This window comes from Macaca nemestrina, chromosome 4 (genome assembly GCF_043159975.1).
Source record: "Macaca nemestrina isolate mMacNem1 chromosome 4, mMacNem.hap1, whole genome shotgun sequence".
NCBI lineage: Eukaryota > Metazoa > Chordata > Mammalia > Primates > Cercopithecidae > Macaca > Macaca nemestrina.
In genome coordinates, this window is record NC_092128.1 from 48,283,744 (window position 1) to 48,301,317 (window position 17,574).

Sequence of the window (17,574 nt, forward strand, 5' to 3'; positions counted from 1 at the left end):
TCAAAACAGCAAATAATTAATTGAGTCTCTTTGTTAACAGGCAGGAGGTCAAGTACACATAGCCACAGCCATGATACAGTCTGCATTCTAAACAGCTGAGTCTTTGACTTGAAAGTTACTAGATTGGAACTTTGGGAACTATTTCAAATGAGATATTAATTTAGAAGGGTAGTAAAATAGCTTGAAAGAGATTCAAATGGTCATTTGCCATACCTTTTGTCTTATTATCTCTATAGAGTTATAACTTTGACTTTCCTTTCTTTTCCTTTTATTATTTAAACTCATGTTATATATCTGTTTTTAAACTATAACTAAGAATTATGCAGTAGGATAATGTTCATGTTATTAGATCAGTGTAACTATGAATAGATAGGCTTATATATATTAAAAGTTAACAAAAATGAAATAGGATCCTTCTGGAAACATTTGAATTATCTACATATTTATCATAGGACTCCTCTGGACATTGCATTTACATTTTTAAAGACTGGAATTATAAGGACTTAAGGAATTATAATTGTAAAAGATGAGATGTTTACAAAATTTTTCTCCTGTGTGTAACATAAAACAAGATAGCAGTAAATAATTGTGTTTAAAATAGAAGGCCAAAAGCAAACTTGCATATTTTCTAATTGACAAATAATGTCTGAGAAGAAGTGTCCAAAATACATAGAGGGTGGTGCTGAATAAAATCTTTGGGAGGAAGAATAGGAAAAGACCTGGAACATTTCTTGGATGGGGATGTAAAGAATTAGAGGAAGACATCTGAGTGCCAGTGAACAGCCTGGAGGGATGGGCATTGTGCTGGAAAAAGCAAGGCAAACAGATGGTAGCGGTGAGAAAGAACTGATAAAGGGTGGGAGAGACATGGTATGCATCAGTAAGGCTTTGGGGCTCTATATTTTAAAACGAAACTGAATCAGAGGATTTTGTGAGAAGTATTTACTTGATTTCATATCTTTTTCAGAAAGGCATTTTATTTGAGGTAATACGGTTAGACTATTTAAAAGTTTTAAATAGAATTTAACACCGTTACGTAAATCAAAATATCTATCCATGTGGTCATTCCAAAGTATGGTGCCGTTGCCTACAAACCCACTCTAATGTGGATTAGATCCCACATATTTCATACTGGAGATCTTTCTTAATCACTGATGTTTGTGCCCATGTCTCTTGGCAAAGCTCCCATGTTAGAGTGAAACGAAATTCCCAAGTTTGTGCCATTCAGATGAAGAATGGTGGGTGGTGAGCATATGTTTCTGAGAAGTTGCTTTTATTTAAATCAAAGCCTCCTTCTTACATTTAACCCACAGACATTTAAGACCAGTTAAAGATTATTTCCATTAATTCTATTTGGACTTGTTTTACTCAATTGTAGAGGTATTTGAGGACTATTAATTGTTCTTATACCTGTGTCTGGGAGAGACTTATTAAGCTTCAGCTGTGGGAACCACATAGCTATCAGGACCCATTTAAATTTCGTCCACACATGAAGATGAGGGTTTGGTCCCATTTTGCCTTAATAATCTCTCCCACTCTTTCTTTGAAGAAAGCTGTTGGTCATGTTTGAGCTGTGGAATGATGGTTTCAGAGTCTGTGAAATGTACAACTCACAAGGAGCATCAACATGACAGCTGTAGAGATTAGAGTCCATTTTGTGTGTGTACAGAATTAGGGGACCGATGCTTTGAAAAGCAGGCGAGCCTTCTCACATTAATCAATGTCTTTCAACCTAGAATCAAAGCAGCTTCCTGCAAGGAACAACACATGTGGGCAGACATGGTCTGTTTCCATTTTAAATGGGTACCTAATTATTCGGAATAAGATTTTGTGAACTAGAAAAAAAGTGGCTATAGGATGTGTGTACTAAAGAATAATAGAAAAAGGTAAATCTTCAGAGAAATTGCAGCCTCAACATACTCAGGGTTTTTATGAAAAACACATGCCTCAATAAATTTTATAGTTATTGCTGACTGTGTACACTCAACTAAAAATAGCAGGTCAGAATCTTTAGCTTCTTGAAAGGATGCATTACAGGTTGAGATATGGTTGTGATTTTTGGAAAGTGATTTCTTTGGTGTTCTATGTGTAGAACATGGGCAACTAGGAATTCTTCCCCAGATTTATTAAGATATGACTGGCAAATAAAAATTGTATGTATTTACAGTATAAAATGTGATTTGGCATATGCACACCTTGTGAGATGATTCAATCTAGCTAATTAACATAGCCATGTCCTCATATATTTATCTTTTTGTGTATGTATGGTGAGAACATTGAAGATCTACTTTCTTAGCAATTTTCAAGTACATAATACATTATTATTGACTAGAGTCACCACACTGTACAATAGATCTATCCTTTGACCAGCCACTCCCCATTTCTGCCCCCAACCTCCACCAACAATCTCTGGCAACCATCATTCTATTCTATTGACTGGCAATATTTTGACCTCTGCATTTTCTTACAAACATTAAAAGTTTTTCAGGCTAACAAGGGAAAGGACAAACATAGGAAGAGTGAGTAACAGCATTATAACCAAACTTTCCCTCATTCTAAGGTGCCTGTTGAGTGAGTAGAACCCTAACATAGCAACTTCGAAGATCTGTCTTCTCCAAATCAGTGCTTCTGTGCTCTCTTTGTGGAATCCATAGGCAGCACTCTCTCTTCTTACTCACCTGGCTGTGTTTTTCTGTCTACTCACTGCTCTGTACCTGTCTGGCTTGGTTTACCCTAATGAGATAACTTCTTCTGTTCGTCCTTGGAAATAAATCTCCCCTTTTTTTCTTCTATTGTTGCCAAAGTTCCCTTACGATCTCTCACAGTCTTTTTTAACTCCTGACCTAAATTTTGCCATTCTTAACTTGCCTCCTTTCTCCAAAAGACATTTATTCTCGGCTACCAAAAATCCTTTCCAAATTAAGCCTTTTCTCTAGCTCTTTCACCCTCTCTATAGCTCCATGTAATTTATCCAGCAGAAAGGAAAAAGGTAATACTGGAAGACCTAGAAACATATGCATAACATTAAGAATAAGAGTTAGACATTTAATTTAATTTTAGTATTATTTAACTTAAAGCATTGACAAACTATCATAGTACAAGTTATTGCAATATAAATAGCAGAAAATGAAATAAATAGAAAAATTTTCTGGTAATATAGCAACTGGAGCTAGCTGAATAAGTGGCTGTCAAGCTGAGCAAATACATGATAATGCTGTTTTTAGAGGTGGTTAGTGGAGTTGATTTTGTGAAATCCCAAGCGTCATGTATTTTTTTTCTGGAAACAATTTGCTAATATTATTCGAGTCTACAATTGGGGGCATAAAGTTGGCCTTTTCAAAGGAGTAAATTGTATGTAGTTACTGGTGCCTGAGAGCTCTTCTGCAAAACAATAGCATTGTATTTCAAAAATTAATAAGTTCAGCAAGGTTAGAACAGAAATGTGTCAGGATACTTCATATTCTACTTGTGTTCTAACCTCCACACTGTCAGCATTCTCCAGGAGAGTGAGTTTTTGAGAAATTAGAATAGTATCATTGATTATGTGGCATCTTACCTCTCCCCACACGTACACCTAACTCAGTTTTACTAGGAAATTTTGAATCCAGTAGCACAGTTTAAACATTAATAATGCATATCTCAATTGTCACTAGAAAGCATATTAATCAAAAGATATATGCAATAGAGTAAAGACAATGGAATGGATACAAATTTTCAGGCCATAAAAATCAGGTATGCAAAAATATATAACTTTATTTTGCCATTGCTGATTTTAAGTGTCCTATTGCAAACAAGTCTTAAGTGTCCTATTGCAAACAGTGCTTTTCAATTCAGGGTAAACGTAAGAGCTTTCTGAGGCAATTCGAGACAAATTAAGTCTGTTTATAGTTCTTCATCTTGTCAGAACAACATCTAAGCTCCAGAAATTTATAGTGTGATGGCATCAGGGGAGGGACCCTGCACCTTGATGGACACCTTTCCTTGCTGGCATCCATGGGATGGCATGTCAGCCTGTCTGAATCTCGGCTGTGAAGGTTCCTTTACTTACAATCCCCAGTGCTGGCAACCACTGAAATGTCTCCATTCCCATCTGTGTCTTTCCTGGCCCTGAAAAAGTATCATATGGTAACCATAAAATGCTCTAGGTAAAATGCTCAAGACTAGCCTTGTGCTCACTTTCTTCACTTTTACCAAGATGCTTTCTACCCTAAGCTAGGCATCTCATACCCTACAGTATCACCAACATCATGGGAAACTGACGAGTAAGCTGTGTTGGGCACAAGCTGACCCTTGTGCCATTCTTCCAATAATATTCTCCAGGTGGCTACAGGTACTTCTAATATTTTGCATGGACAATGACTTAAAGGTCCTAACCTCAGTCCTTGTAGACTAGTATTCATTCTGCAATTCAGTTGGTTTGCCTTCTGTGTGTCATATTGATGGCAATGGATATGGTCTGATGTAGAAAATACAAATAGCTTGCTCTTTCAGGGTGTTTTGTGGTATGAATATCCTCCAAACCTACCAAAAATGTGTGGTACTATTTCTCAACCTGATGGAAACCGAACGTCTAAAGCTGGTTAGCTTAACTGAAGTGTCAGGGTTATGTGTCTAGATTGATGGACTTATTCCTTTGAAGAGCAGTTAATTTTGTTTGATTCCATGACCTTAAGGGGTATTCCATGCAAAGCCATACTCAGTGAGATAGTTTGGATAGGGGGTTAAAACCTAGCTTGACTAAGGGGGAAGAATGTTTCTGAGTGCATGTCCATCTTTGAGAACAGAATGGTGGTGCTTCTGTATGAAGGTCTGCATTTGGGACTCTGTATTGAAAGAATAGTCAGTATGTAAATTTATGTTAGCATTCACGTCCTTCATTTCCACAGATATGTTCAACTTTAAGCATATTCAATATATTAAAATCAAGGTTTACAAATTACGGAATATAATTTTCATGACCAGAAGTTTCTTTATAGATCAAAAGTTCCTTTAAAAGCCATAACTCCATATTACACAGTAGAATACATGGGCGCGCACACACACACATTTTACATATGTGCTATATATTGTTTCTGTGCTGTGTATATTCATTTACATACAAATTATTCTAGACAGCGAGGTAAATTGTAATTATATTAAATACCTGAAGATTGCACGATCTGTGTTTTGAAATGCTTTAGTTAACAAACATTGTTGGAAATTAATTTATTGTTATGATTATACCAAATTCCTTAAATTTTTCATAGTTAAATGAAGGCATTTGTTTTTCAGGATCAAAAATACTCAATTACACAGCTCTTTTCAATTATAGAAGTTAGAGTCATAAATACAAATTTAATTGATTTTACATAATCAAGGCTGATTCACTAATAAGACCAGTTGTCACTATTTGCTTATTAAATTTATCCTAATCACATTTGGTGAAAGTGAAATAATTCTTACATTTAACCAAGAACACTTTTTATCAATAAACAACAATTCAATTCTTTAAAGTTCATTCTTTTTTTGTTTCATCAGTACTGTTAAAATACATTTTCCTGTGTAAGGAATTGGTAGAAGATAAATCTGAAACATAAAGGTGATGTTTCTGCTGCTGCATTCCTAGGTCACTAGAAACCCAACTGGAATCTCTCCAATGTCCTGAAAGATTCTATTGCTGCCTAGCAGCCTGAGTCAGGTAGGGTATGCTCTGAGAGATTGGCCAATATAGATAAACCATCCTTTCTTATTCCATCCCCACCCCACAAAATGAGACTGTGTAAGTCGCATAGCTTGAAATTTGACTCTATTTTCATTAAAGTTTTCTATACACATAAAAATCTTCTTCCCCTGTCTGAGGGTTCCCTTCCCACGATCTTTCCTTCCCCTTCTAGAAAGTAAGACAAATTCAAAACATTAACATGGGTTCTTGCCACCTCATCTGTACGTCATTTTGCCAGTAATGAGGCTCTTGGTTGGGAGCATTCTCTGGGATATCAGGGCAAAAGTGATTGTTAAGGATTGTATATACATATATCATTCTCTGAAATTACATCTGAAGTTATAAGCTCTGTGCTTGAGAGGATTTCAAGAATGAATCCAAAGAACAACTAAAGTCTACAGTTTCTTTTGTTTAATTTTGGAAGATTTACGTGATACAAAGAGAAGTCAACAAGGGGATAAAGGTAGCTGAAATACTACTGACCTACATAAAAATTTTGAGAGTACTAACTCATGAAACTATTGAATTTTAAAAATGAACCATTCAAAATGGGGCAATATGTACAAAGTTCACACTACTGATAGTGAAGCAAGTGTACAGAATCCAAAACTAAAAATTATTTATTTCTATCTTGATTTTACAGATAATACCTACCTAATTTAAAATAAACCTGTGCTTTTCAATATGGATTCAGTTATATTTAGTTTTGGTGTTTCTTCAGCTAATTATGTAATAAAATTTGACCAAACCTTTACAATGCTTTTCTTGTTCTCCAATGCAACAGAACCTGAAAATTGTTTTAATAGAGGGTTTAAAAAATAGTCTATCCATGTAAGTCTTCAAAAAGGATTGGAACTCTTGTCTTAGACCCAGTTAATTGATCTCCTTTATGAATTTATTATAGGAAGGGATGTCTAAAATTTACTGAGTACCTACAATATGCTAGAATTCCTGCTAGAGCTTTTATGCGTTTTTTCTCACTATTTACATGATGCTCTAGCTAGGAAAATTTTTCAAGATTTCTAGACTCATGTCCTCAGGTACTACACGTTTGTGAAACAAGCTGGCGGGACTGGCAAATCATCTGCTTCTCAGTTCCAATGGACTTTTTTTTGAGACGGGGTCTCACTCTGTTGCCCAAGCTGGAGTGCACTGTCGTCAACATGGCTCACTGCAGCCTGCACTCTCTGGACTCGAACAATCCAACTAACTCAGCCTCCTCAGTAAGTGGGACTACAGACACATGTCAGCGTGCCTGGGTAATTTTGTATTTTTTGTAGAGACAGGGTTTCACCATGTTGCCCAAGGCTGGTCTCGAACTTCTGGGCTCAAGCCATCCATCCTCCTTATTCTTCCAAACTGCTGGGATTACAGGCATGTGCCAACGCACCCAGCCTCCAGTGGACTTTTCTCATGCAAGAATGTGCTACTTGGGTTGCCAGATCTACCTATTTTTTCAAGAGAAATAAATTTATATGACGTCTCCTATTTGCTTAGCTAGCTCAAGATTTTTTTTTAAATGCATGAATCAAATAAAATACTTCTATAAGCCAGATATGATGGTCTGACTACTGGTTGAGGATTTCTGATCTAATCTTATCTTCCTGAAAATGAGACCCAGACAGGTTATGTAGCTTGCCTAGAGGGAGCGGTTCACTTACAGCAGAGAGGAGTAGTAACAGCAAGACTGTGTTTCCGTTTTTCTCCAGTCCATGGATTTGCAGGGCACAGGAGGACCATCACATGGTCACCAAGTGGAAAATTTGGGTAATAGAGAATGAGAAAGATTAAAAGTGGCAGAGGAAGAGCTAGATATACTGCAAAGCCTTTTAGCTCTAGCCACTGTGAAAACCATGCTAAACTCTGGCAACATTTTTCAAGTGTAACAGGGAAAGGAAGTGATAAGCTATCATTTGATAACACTTTTTATCATTGTGTTGAGTGGACTTTTCGTTCTACTTATTTTCATGATAAAAGAATAGAAAAACATACATTTTTAAAATTATAATGATGTAAAGTTATGTGGCTTAATGCATGCTTTATCCTTTAGGATAGTGAAAAACATCCTCTTGTAATAGGAGGCATTCCTAGAATATTAGTTTTTCCTTTCACCTCAATAATAAAGCATTAGATTTAGACCTCACTGGGATATATGCAATGCAAATAGTGTCCAGTACCTGGTGGTATTTTTAAGGGGTCAGTGATTGCATTAGATTGTGGCTAAGGTTACTTCTAATTCTGTGATAATCTGGGCCAATTCTGAACCGTATGAATATAAAAATCTACCCAAGTCACAGAGGGAGGTTTTACAATTTTTATCATAAATGGGAAAAGAGAATGCTTAGACCCAGGGTTAAGGTATCTGTGTGACACCAGGATCAGGGTGGGGGTGGTCAGGAAAAGAGAAGGTGGGACATATGCTAATCTCTCCATCCCCACAATACACGAGGGGTCTCCTGAGTATGCCAAAGTAGCTTTCAAGTGCTCTCAACAGGGTGAAAATTATAATCTTTTGGGAACATAAAAGAACACAAAATTAGTGAGAGAGACTGGAAATTCTATTATATCTACATTAGACCCCACTCCTTGACCTGCAACCGTTCTAGTTAGAGACATTCTCTGCCATACCACACAGAGCTGCTAAGACTCATGCAGTAAAGAAACAATTTTAGGCTCCTCGTCCAAGTCTCTGGAGAAATCTTTCCCAATGAAATCATAAGCATAAAACAGAATGTTTAAAATCCACATCCCAGAAATAAATATTGTAAAACATTGCTTATTATGAAAACACTAAACTTACAAATTTAAATGTAAATTTTAGCATTTATTGGGGAGCATACATTGTATTCCTCAAGTAAAGCATAATCCTTCACTTGTTATTCTTCACATTTTCTAGGAGGTAGGCAAGTGGCCAAGAAAATTAAGACAAAGAGAAGTTTAATAAGTTTCATGATGTAAATCTGTAATAACTCTCTGACCACTTCTACTTACATCAAAGTAATGCATTCAACAGCCTAATGATTAAAATATAGATATAGATTTTAAACAGTAATGGAATTAATGTTAATAATAGCATTTTTCGTTTTGAAATTATTTGATTAGATTCGTGAGTTTAATATTACATTAAAATTTATAGACATATTTGAAGTAGTAATTTGTAAGACTTTAATGATATAGATAGCTCCCTTTGCATACTCTATTTTGCCTCATGATCTTAAAATATAGATTTTTTTAAAATATAGAATACCTTTCAAGAATCTCAAAAGCTTAAACATTGTTGGCATAAAATATATTTTACGCTGATACGGGTTGCTTTTTATATTATTTCATTAATGCTAATCTCACCTCAATATTAGGCAGTAAATTTGATAATTAGTTCAGGTCTTATACCCTATCCTGGAGTATTTCCTCCTGGGTAATGTCATGTAACACAAATAGTTGTCATCCGCTAAAGGATATCCCAATAATCTGGACCCAAAATCTGGGTATGAAAGCTTTTATCCACACAGAACTTTTCCTTTTCCTTTTGTTTTAGAATCTTCTTGATCAGTTCCCAGTAAAAATGAATGCATATTTCTCTTTCTGCTATTACAGATGTGAAGTCATGCCACAAAAAATATTTTCTAACATACAGTTTCAATCCATACATTCTGTTGATAGTTCCATATCACTAAATATTCTTCTCTAACATTATTTTTAATGACTGCAAAGTATTTTATTATGTGAGTGGACTATGGTTTATTTAACCTGTCTGCTCTTGTTGAATTTTTCTCTTTTTTAAAATAGACAGTAATGCTTTAACTATCCATGTAGCCAAAATTTTGCATACATTCATAATCATCTCATTAGGGTAAATTTCTAGAAGTATCATTATTATGTTTAAAAGAATATAAAATCTTGATATTGTCTTATAGAAAGGCATGTTACATGACCAAATACTTTATATGTAGAATATCAATGTCGCTAATCCCCCAACAACAATTTATTTTTATTAGTAGTAGTACGTCTTTGTCAACATAGTAAGGAAGTGTTTTAATATCCCATTATTATAATATGCAATTATTTGATGACCACTGAGGCTGAATAATATTTTATGCTTTCCTAGTTTTTAAAATAGGAGACATGGGAGGGGCACTTTTCTAAAAGGTCTATGAGTAACCCTGCAGAGAGTACCTTAATTTCATTAGCTTGAATGTGCGCATACCACTCACTTCAGCTGTACATTAATGACATGAACGTTGTAGAAACATAATATTTACTTGATGTAATAAAAGGACGAGGCCAATCAAAACTCTGATCAAATTTCATTTTAAAATAAAAAAATTAAGTTAGTGAAAAACTGTGAAACTAATTGTTACACATAAATGCAACTAGCTTACATGATTTCATGTTCTCTGCAAGACATTGTGAAATATAAATCTTATTGAAAGTGCACATTTCCTTTGATGAAATGTACAGTTTGAATATATTTGATCTTTTCAGCTTTTGCGCATTTACATTCCTTTTAAAAAGTACTTCAATTCAAAATGTGACTTGAATTTAAAATATTTTTATCTATGTGTGATTTTGAAACACATATTAAATGATCATTTATGTGATATATGAGATGTTTCTTGAACTGGGTCTGTTAAAAGCCTTAAAATGTTATTGGCAGGAAATTGACCATATTAAGATAGAGTTACCCATTGCTGCATGACTAATTACCCCAATGTCTAGCATCTTAAAACAACAAACGTTTGTTATCTCACATATTTTCTGAGGGTGAGGAAACCAGAAGCACCTTAGCTGTGTGGTTCTGACTCAGGGTCTCTCACGAATTTGCAGTCAAGCTGTTGACCAGAGCCACAGTCTCTGAAGACTTGACTGAAGTATCTGCTTTGAAGCTCACTAATGTGACTGTTAGCCGACCTTCCTTCTTCACCACATCAGTCTCTCCTTAGGCTCCTCAGGACAGACCAGACTTCCAGAGTGATCCATGAAAGAGACTTGAGAGGAAAAAATAGAAAGAGGAAGGAAGGAGGGGAGAGGGAGAAGGAGAGAAAGAGGGAGAGCCTGTAAGTCTGTTTTATAACATAATCTCAAAAGTGATGCACCATCAGTTTTACCATAAACTATTGACCTCATAGATGAATCCTATCACAGTGTGGAAAGGAAGTGCATAGGGTATATATACCAGGAGAGGCAGAGGTTTATTTAGAGTAAATAGTATTACTGTAAGTGAAAATTTACCATAATCAAGTAGCTTGAAATAAATGATGTCTGTATTAAGTATATCAAAACCTGTCCATTTATTTTAACTGTCAGTAGCTCTGTTTTAGCACTCTGAATTCTATAATCATCAAATGGCTAAACCCAAATGTAGTTTCAAAAAGTTCTCTAATTCTTTATTTTTTAAAGAAAATGCCTCACATCTTCAGTGTTTTTATGGGATTTAAATAAAACTCCTTTCTTAATTTTAAATGCAATTTAAAAAAAACTGATGTTATCATTTTAAAGAAATACGTAAGCATTTTCTTATGTACTAATCCTCTTTCCTCTAAGTACTTGTGTAGTTCTCACACTGCTATAAAGATACTACCTGAGACTGGATAATTTATTTAAAAAAAGAGGTTTAATTGACTCATTTCCACATGGCTGCGAAGGCCTCAGAAAACTTGCAATCATAGCAGAAGAATACGGGGAAGTGAGGCACATCTTCTCATGGTGGCAGGAGAGAGAGCGAGCAAGCGAAGGGAAAGTGCCACACTCATAAGCCATTGAGGGAAACCAACCCCATAATCCTGTCACTTCCCACCAGGTCCCCTCCCTCTACACATGGGGATTACCATTCAAACTTAGACGTGGGTGGGGACACAGAGGCAAACCCTATCAAAACCTATCTTTAACAACAATAATAATTTAACAATAAACTTTATTCCTTAATAAGAAAATTTTTTATTCCTCTGTAGTTTTTATTTTTGTAAAGTTTCAACATGGCTCCCCCCGCCCACCCAAGAGTTTATTAAAAATGAGAATTACTTCAGTAGTCACTTCCCATCACTTGGAACCCGAGTGAGACTGATGTCATGTCGTGGAGTGCAATGGAATCTGTAAAGACTTTAATGTAGCCTATTTTGTTGTAGAATTTCTTTTCATCTTCCTAAAACAACATGGACATAACTGATTGTATAACGTTATCTTCTTGTTCTAGGTCACCTAAAAACCCAGAACAGAAGATCATTAAGAGAGTGATTGCTCTTGAAGGCGATATTGTCAGGTAAGTATTTACTGTTGTTTCTGAGTTCAAATTTTAAATATCTAGAGTTCTGTTATCTACATGACTTGGGAAATACATCTCAAGTCAAAGAGGACCAAAGTTTTGGAGACATTCCAAATGAGCTGGTACATCTTTAGTGAGCATCATTAACCTTTCAGCTTGTAAGGAATGCATAAACTTACTGATCATATTGTTATTCTTTAATTGTGAAGTATAGGATAAATATTAATTTGAATTAACAGTGTATTCTAAAATGATCATTAAATCATTATTGATCAGATATTAAAAGTAGCATTACTATTTTAAGATTATGATGTTAAGGTTCATTTAAAAAAATTCAAGAACATTTAATTATTTTAGAAGCAAATGCAGAAACTAAGAGGACTCTTTTGTACTCACCGAGATGGGAGAAAACTGAAAAGGATATGAAACAGAAACTTCTGAATCAGTGACAAGAATGAAAGCTTTAGATGATAAGATTGTAACAATCAGGTGTACTAAAGCAACCTTTAGTATTGTTGTATTTATTGTACTTGCTGATAAATCAAGAAAAATTGTTGACATTCAGCAAGTAAATACTGTGTGGCATGATATGTCTCATTATGATCGTTTTCTTTAAACAAGTTGTAGCCAGGCCTATACAATGTGGTAACCAAAATGCTTTGAGTACTACATTCAGGAAGTTTTCTGACCCTGTTTTCTTAGAAAAACTTGATCCTAAAGTATTTGTATTAATAATAGTATGTATTAATTAATCTCACTAAAATGAACCTCAATCAGTTTTAGAGCAGATTTTAGGCCAGCACTTCTCACAGCATGGCCAGAGGATCCCAGGGGATCCCCAAGACCCTTTGGGGGTCTATGATATTAAAACTACTTTCCTAATAATACTAAGGTGTTACTTACCTTTTTTCACTCTCATTCTCTTGTGAGTGTACAGTGGAGTTTTCCAGATGCATAATATTGGAATTGATTGAATGCAGGAGCAGATATGAGAATTCAGCTTTTTTCTATTAAGCCAGAAACTAAAAATATTTTCAAAAATATTTTTAAAAATCATTATTTTTACTATTTATTGTTTGCTTTTGGAAAAGAACTATAATTTTAATTTAAATTCTATTCTTTTTGTTAACGTAAGGGTTTATTATTGGTATTTTAAATTGAATCAATAAATGAAATTTTAAAACAATTTTCTATTTTAATTTCTAATGTGGTAATTACTGGTAAATAGTAGTCACATAAATAAAAGTTTTTTGAGATTCTCAATTATTTTCTAAAATGTGAAGGAGTCCTGATACCAAACTATTTGAGAACTTATTGATGTAGAAATTCATAGCAACAATTTCCGCATCAGGACTGAGTGCTCATTAGTAGCCTACATGATATCAATGAAGCTCTTTTAAAAATTTGTTGGGGTATAATTTATTTACCATACAATTCACCCATTTAAAATATACAGTTCAATGAGTTTTAGTATAAATTTATACAATTGTGCAACCCCCACAACAATCTAGTTTTTGAACACTTCTCTTACCTGTTACCCTCAAAAGTTCTCTCTTGTCCATTTGCACTAAACTCCTGCTTTAACTCCCAACCCCAGACAGCCACAGGTCTGATTTCAATCTCTAGAGTTTAGCCTTCTCCAGAAATTTTATTTAAATGGAATTATACAATATACAGTCTTTGGTGTCTGTGTTTTTTTGCTGTTGTTGCTAACAATGTTTTTTAGGTTTCTCTATATTGTGCATGTTATTAGAGTTTATTTTTATTCCTGAGTAGAATCTATTTTATAGATTTACCACATTTTGTTTATCCATTCACAACTTGATGCATATTAGGATTGTTTCCAGTGTAGGGATATTATGAGTAATTCTATAGGTATTGTATGAACATCTGGGTCTTTCAGTGGAAATATTTTCTCATTTCTACTGAGTATACAGTTGGCCCTCTGTATCCATGGGTTCTGCATCCCTGGTTTCAACCACCTGAAGATGGAAAATATCCAGAGAGAGAGAGAAAACAAAGGATCGTTGTGTCCGTGCTGAAAAAACAAAACAAAACAAAAAAAATACAGACTTTCTTATCATTGTTCCCTAAACAATGTGGTAAAACAAATATTTATTAGTATTTATATTGTATTAGGAATAAGTAACCTACAGATAATTTAAAGGATATGGGAGCTGTGCATAGTTATATGCAAATACTACATCATTTTATGTAAGAAACTTGAGCATCTGTGGATTTTGGTATCTGTGGGGGGATTTTGGTATCTATATTTGTGGGAACAAATCTCTCACAAATACAGAGGGACAACTGTATCTGTGGGATGCTGAGTGTTATGGTAGGTTCATGTTTAACATTTTAAGAAACTGCCAAACTATTTTAGAAAGTGACTGTATCATTTCATGTTCTGCCAGCAATGCATAAGGAATCTAGTTTTTTTACATCCTTGCCAGCACTTGGTATTGTGAATATTTTTTATTATAGACATTCTAGTGGGTGAGAAATAGAATCTCATTGTGATTTTGAATTGCATTTCTCTGAAGGCTAGTGATACTGAGTATCTGTTCATGTGCATACTTTCCATTCATGTCTCTTTTTGGGTGAAATAACTATTCAGATTATTTGCACATTTTGTATTGGGTTGTTTATATTTTGAGTTATAAGAGGTTATTTGATTTTGATTATTTTAATGGAGTGAGCATTTGGGGGAGGATATATAATGCTATGATTTAGTCAGGTCTAAGTCTATTAGTATAAAATAACTTAGTTATCATTTCTTATAGAATGTATGTTCTAAACTAGATGAAGTTGGTGACTTTTTTTTTTTTTTTCCCCAAGAGCCTATCCAGCCTTTTGCTTTGTGGCAGAAACTGGGAAGAGCAGTACATTTAGAAAGCCATTTGATATACATCACAAATATCCAAAATACACTTTTAGAATCTGAAAAACAGTGTATAGATATGATGCAAATCCCATTCAAAGAATGTCAGCAACCCTTGAAAACATTATCCTAAGTGAAGGAAACCAGTCACAGAAGACCACACATGTATGATTCCATTTATATGAAAGGTCCAGAATAGGCAGATTCCTAGAAACAGAAATAGATTCGCGATTCTCAGAGGCATGGAAGAGGGGGAGTGAGAGTTACTGCGAATGAGTATAAGGTTTTTATTGTTTTGGGGGAGTATGAAAATGTCCTAAAATTAGATTGTGGTGATGATTACACAACTCTGTGAATATACTATACTAAAAACATTGAGTTGTACATTTTAAATGGATAAATTCTGTGTTATATGAATTGTATCTTAATAAAGCTATTTTTAAAACCCAAAAGAATGTGGCACCAAAGCAGGCAAAAATTTCATCTACATAAAGCAATCTAGCAGGATTAGGAATACCAAGGGATCCATTTTATATTATAATCCAAAGACAACACAGCTTTTAACTCAGATGGGTCATTATTGGTCGCTAGCTGAACAGTCAACAATGTGAAACTGCAAAGCCTGATCAGACATAAAAAGCTTTGTGTAATCAGAAATCCTACAACAGACCTTTCTGAGGAAAAAGTACAAGTTGCTTTCCTCAGCATATGTAAATATTGGGTTTACAGCAGAACCAGAGCCAGAGCAAGGGTTAATGATGCAAGGCTGGGAGTCGAGGGAACAGGAGTTGGATAATGTGAAAGATCTACACCCTCTCTTTCCACTGCTGCAGTCCACGTGCAAAGTCTGCGAATTGACACCAGGGTCATGTGGCTCTCTCTGTCCCCCTTTGGTACACCTCTATCATGGAAAAATGAAAAACATAAATAAAGGACCTTCCAACCGTGTGGGCTCTAAAACTATTTGATAATTGATTCAAAAAATAATCATTTTTCAGTGTTTGATGTTTTTAAAGAAAATTAAAAACTTCTTTCCCTTTGAAACTTTGGCACCTGAAGATCCTTGGCTTCCTGGATTTTATATTAATAATTGAATACATATATTCCTATAATGATTTTTTAACAGTGTCAAATGCTAAGGGGTATTTAGGGAATAGAATATTATTTACTGATGCGCGTACTTCTTTTCTCTGTGACTCATTTTTTTTAAAATGCCAGAGTATATTAAAAAATTATAAAAATATGCTGTTGACTACTAAAAACCATTAGTCTACTGGTCCCCTGACTTGTGACAGGCAAGGTGCTCTGGTCTGTGATGTGGATTTTTTAGTCTCATCTTTCCTCTGGATATTACTGGATTACCCAGTTGGTGAGCTAAACTAAAATATTTTCTTGGAAAGAATTTGATATTTCATAAAATGATCAAGGAAACAGTCTTATTTTTTAGGACTTATTTATACTTACTGTAGGTTTCAGTAGTATTTGAGGTTAGACCCATTGAAGGATTAATCGAAGGAGTAATAGAATCTTCCATTTAATATTCTGGTAGTTACACTCCTTTAGGTAGCAAAAGTAGCTATGTAGTGAAATATAGCTTAAAGAGCACTTAAGGGTATCTGGGGAAGTAGGGCAGTAGGAGCCAAGGCTCAGCCTATCTTTACTGCAGAATGGGAATGACAGTGTTGCAGGACTTCCATTTTCTGTCACTTTCATCCCCCTTTGCCCCCTTTGCACATTGCCTTTGCCTATTTGTGTTTTGGCTGGCTTTTGCTCCACCACCAATTGCTGACTTCTTGGATGTGCCTCATCTCTAAATTATCTGAGAGAAGTCTGAGTGTCGCCCTTTGAGATTTAGATCTGGGACCTGTCCACCTGACAGACGGCTGGTCACCCAGTTGGTCGACTGCCTTTGGGGTAGGCATCCTTCCCTGGTCCTGTCAGCTGTGTCTAGGTAGAGCAGTCATCTGCTGCACACCTTGTACTTATAAGGAACCTGTTGGTAAGGGCTTGTTGGTATGACAGATAAGATGATGAGACATCCCAGAACGGGGCATTACAATTAGCAGTCACTTTGCTCAGCGTTACCTTTTAAAACGTTTCAATAAAACTGTAATATGCTCTCCCTAGAGTTGCTTTGACATTACTGTCTGGGGAAAATCAACTTCTTCTAAAGATTTGTTTTAAATTATGGAAATAACATAAGCTTATAAAACTCAAAATGCTTTAATGAACATCCTTGCATACATACCTTTGTACACTTGTGTATTTATTTTTGTAGAATAGATACCTAAAAGTGGAAATATTGGGTCAAGTTTGTTGTTGTTGTTGTTTTTGTGGTTGTTATTTTTTTTTTTTTTTTTTTTTTTTTGAGACGGAGTCTCGCTCTGTTGCCCAGGCTGGAGTGCAGTGGCCGGATCTCAGCTCACTGCAAGCTCCGCCTCCCGGGTTCACGCCATTCTCCTGCCTCAGCCTCCCGAGTAGCTGGGACTACAGGCGCCCGCCACCTCGCCCGGCTAGTTTTTTTTTTTTGTATTTTTTAGTAGAGACGGGGTTTCACCGTGTTAGCCAGGATGGTCTCGATCTCCTGACCTCGTGATCCGCCCGTCTTGGCCTCCCAAAGTGCTGGGATTACAGGCTTGAGCCACCGCGCCCGGCCATGGTTGTTATTTTTAGTTCCAGTATATGCTGCCAGATTTTCCTCTCAAGCGGTTTGTGTACATTTATACTCTCATC

At 35.4% G+C, this 17,574-nt stretch overlaps 1 protein-coding gene across 13 annotated transcripts in view; it reads left to right on the forward strand.

The window, feature by feature from the left end:
- LOC105475279 (inner mitochondrial membrane peptidase subunit 2) overlaps positions 1-17,574 on the forward strand; it is an 886,283-nt gene that overhangs the window by 577,851 nt on the left and 290,858 nt on the right. For all 13 annotated transcript variants that reach the window (XM_071094627.1, XM_071094624.1, XM_011730380.3 and 10 more), the window contains one exon: positions 11,892-11,957. In XM_071094627.1, coding sequence (XP_070950728.1) covers positions 11,892-11,957 — 66 coding nt within the window. The remainder of the gene's footprint in view (positions 1-11,891; positions 11,958-17,574) is intronic.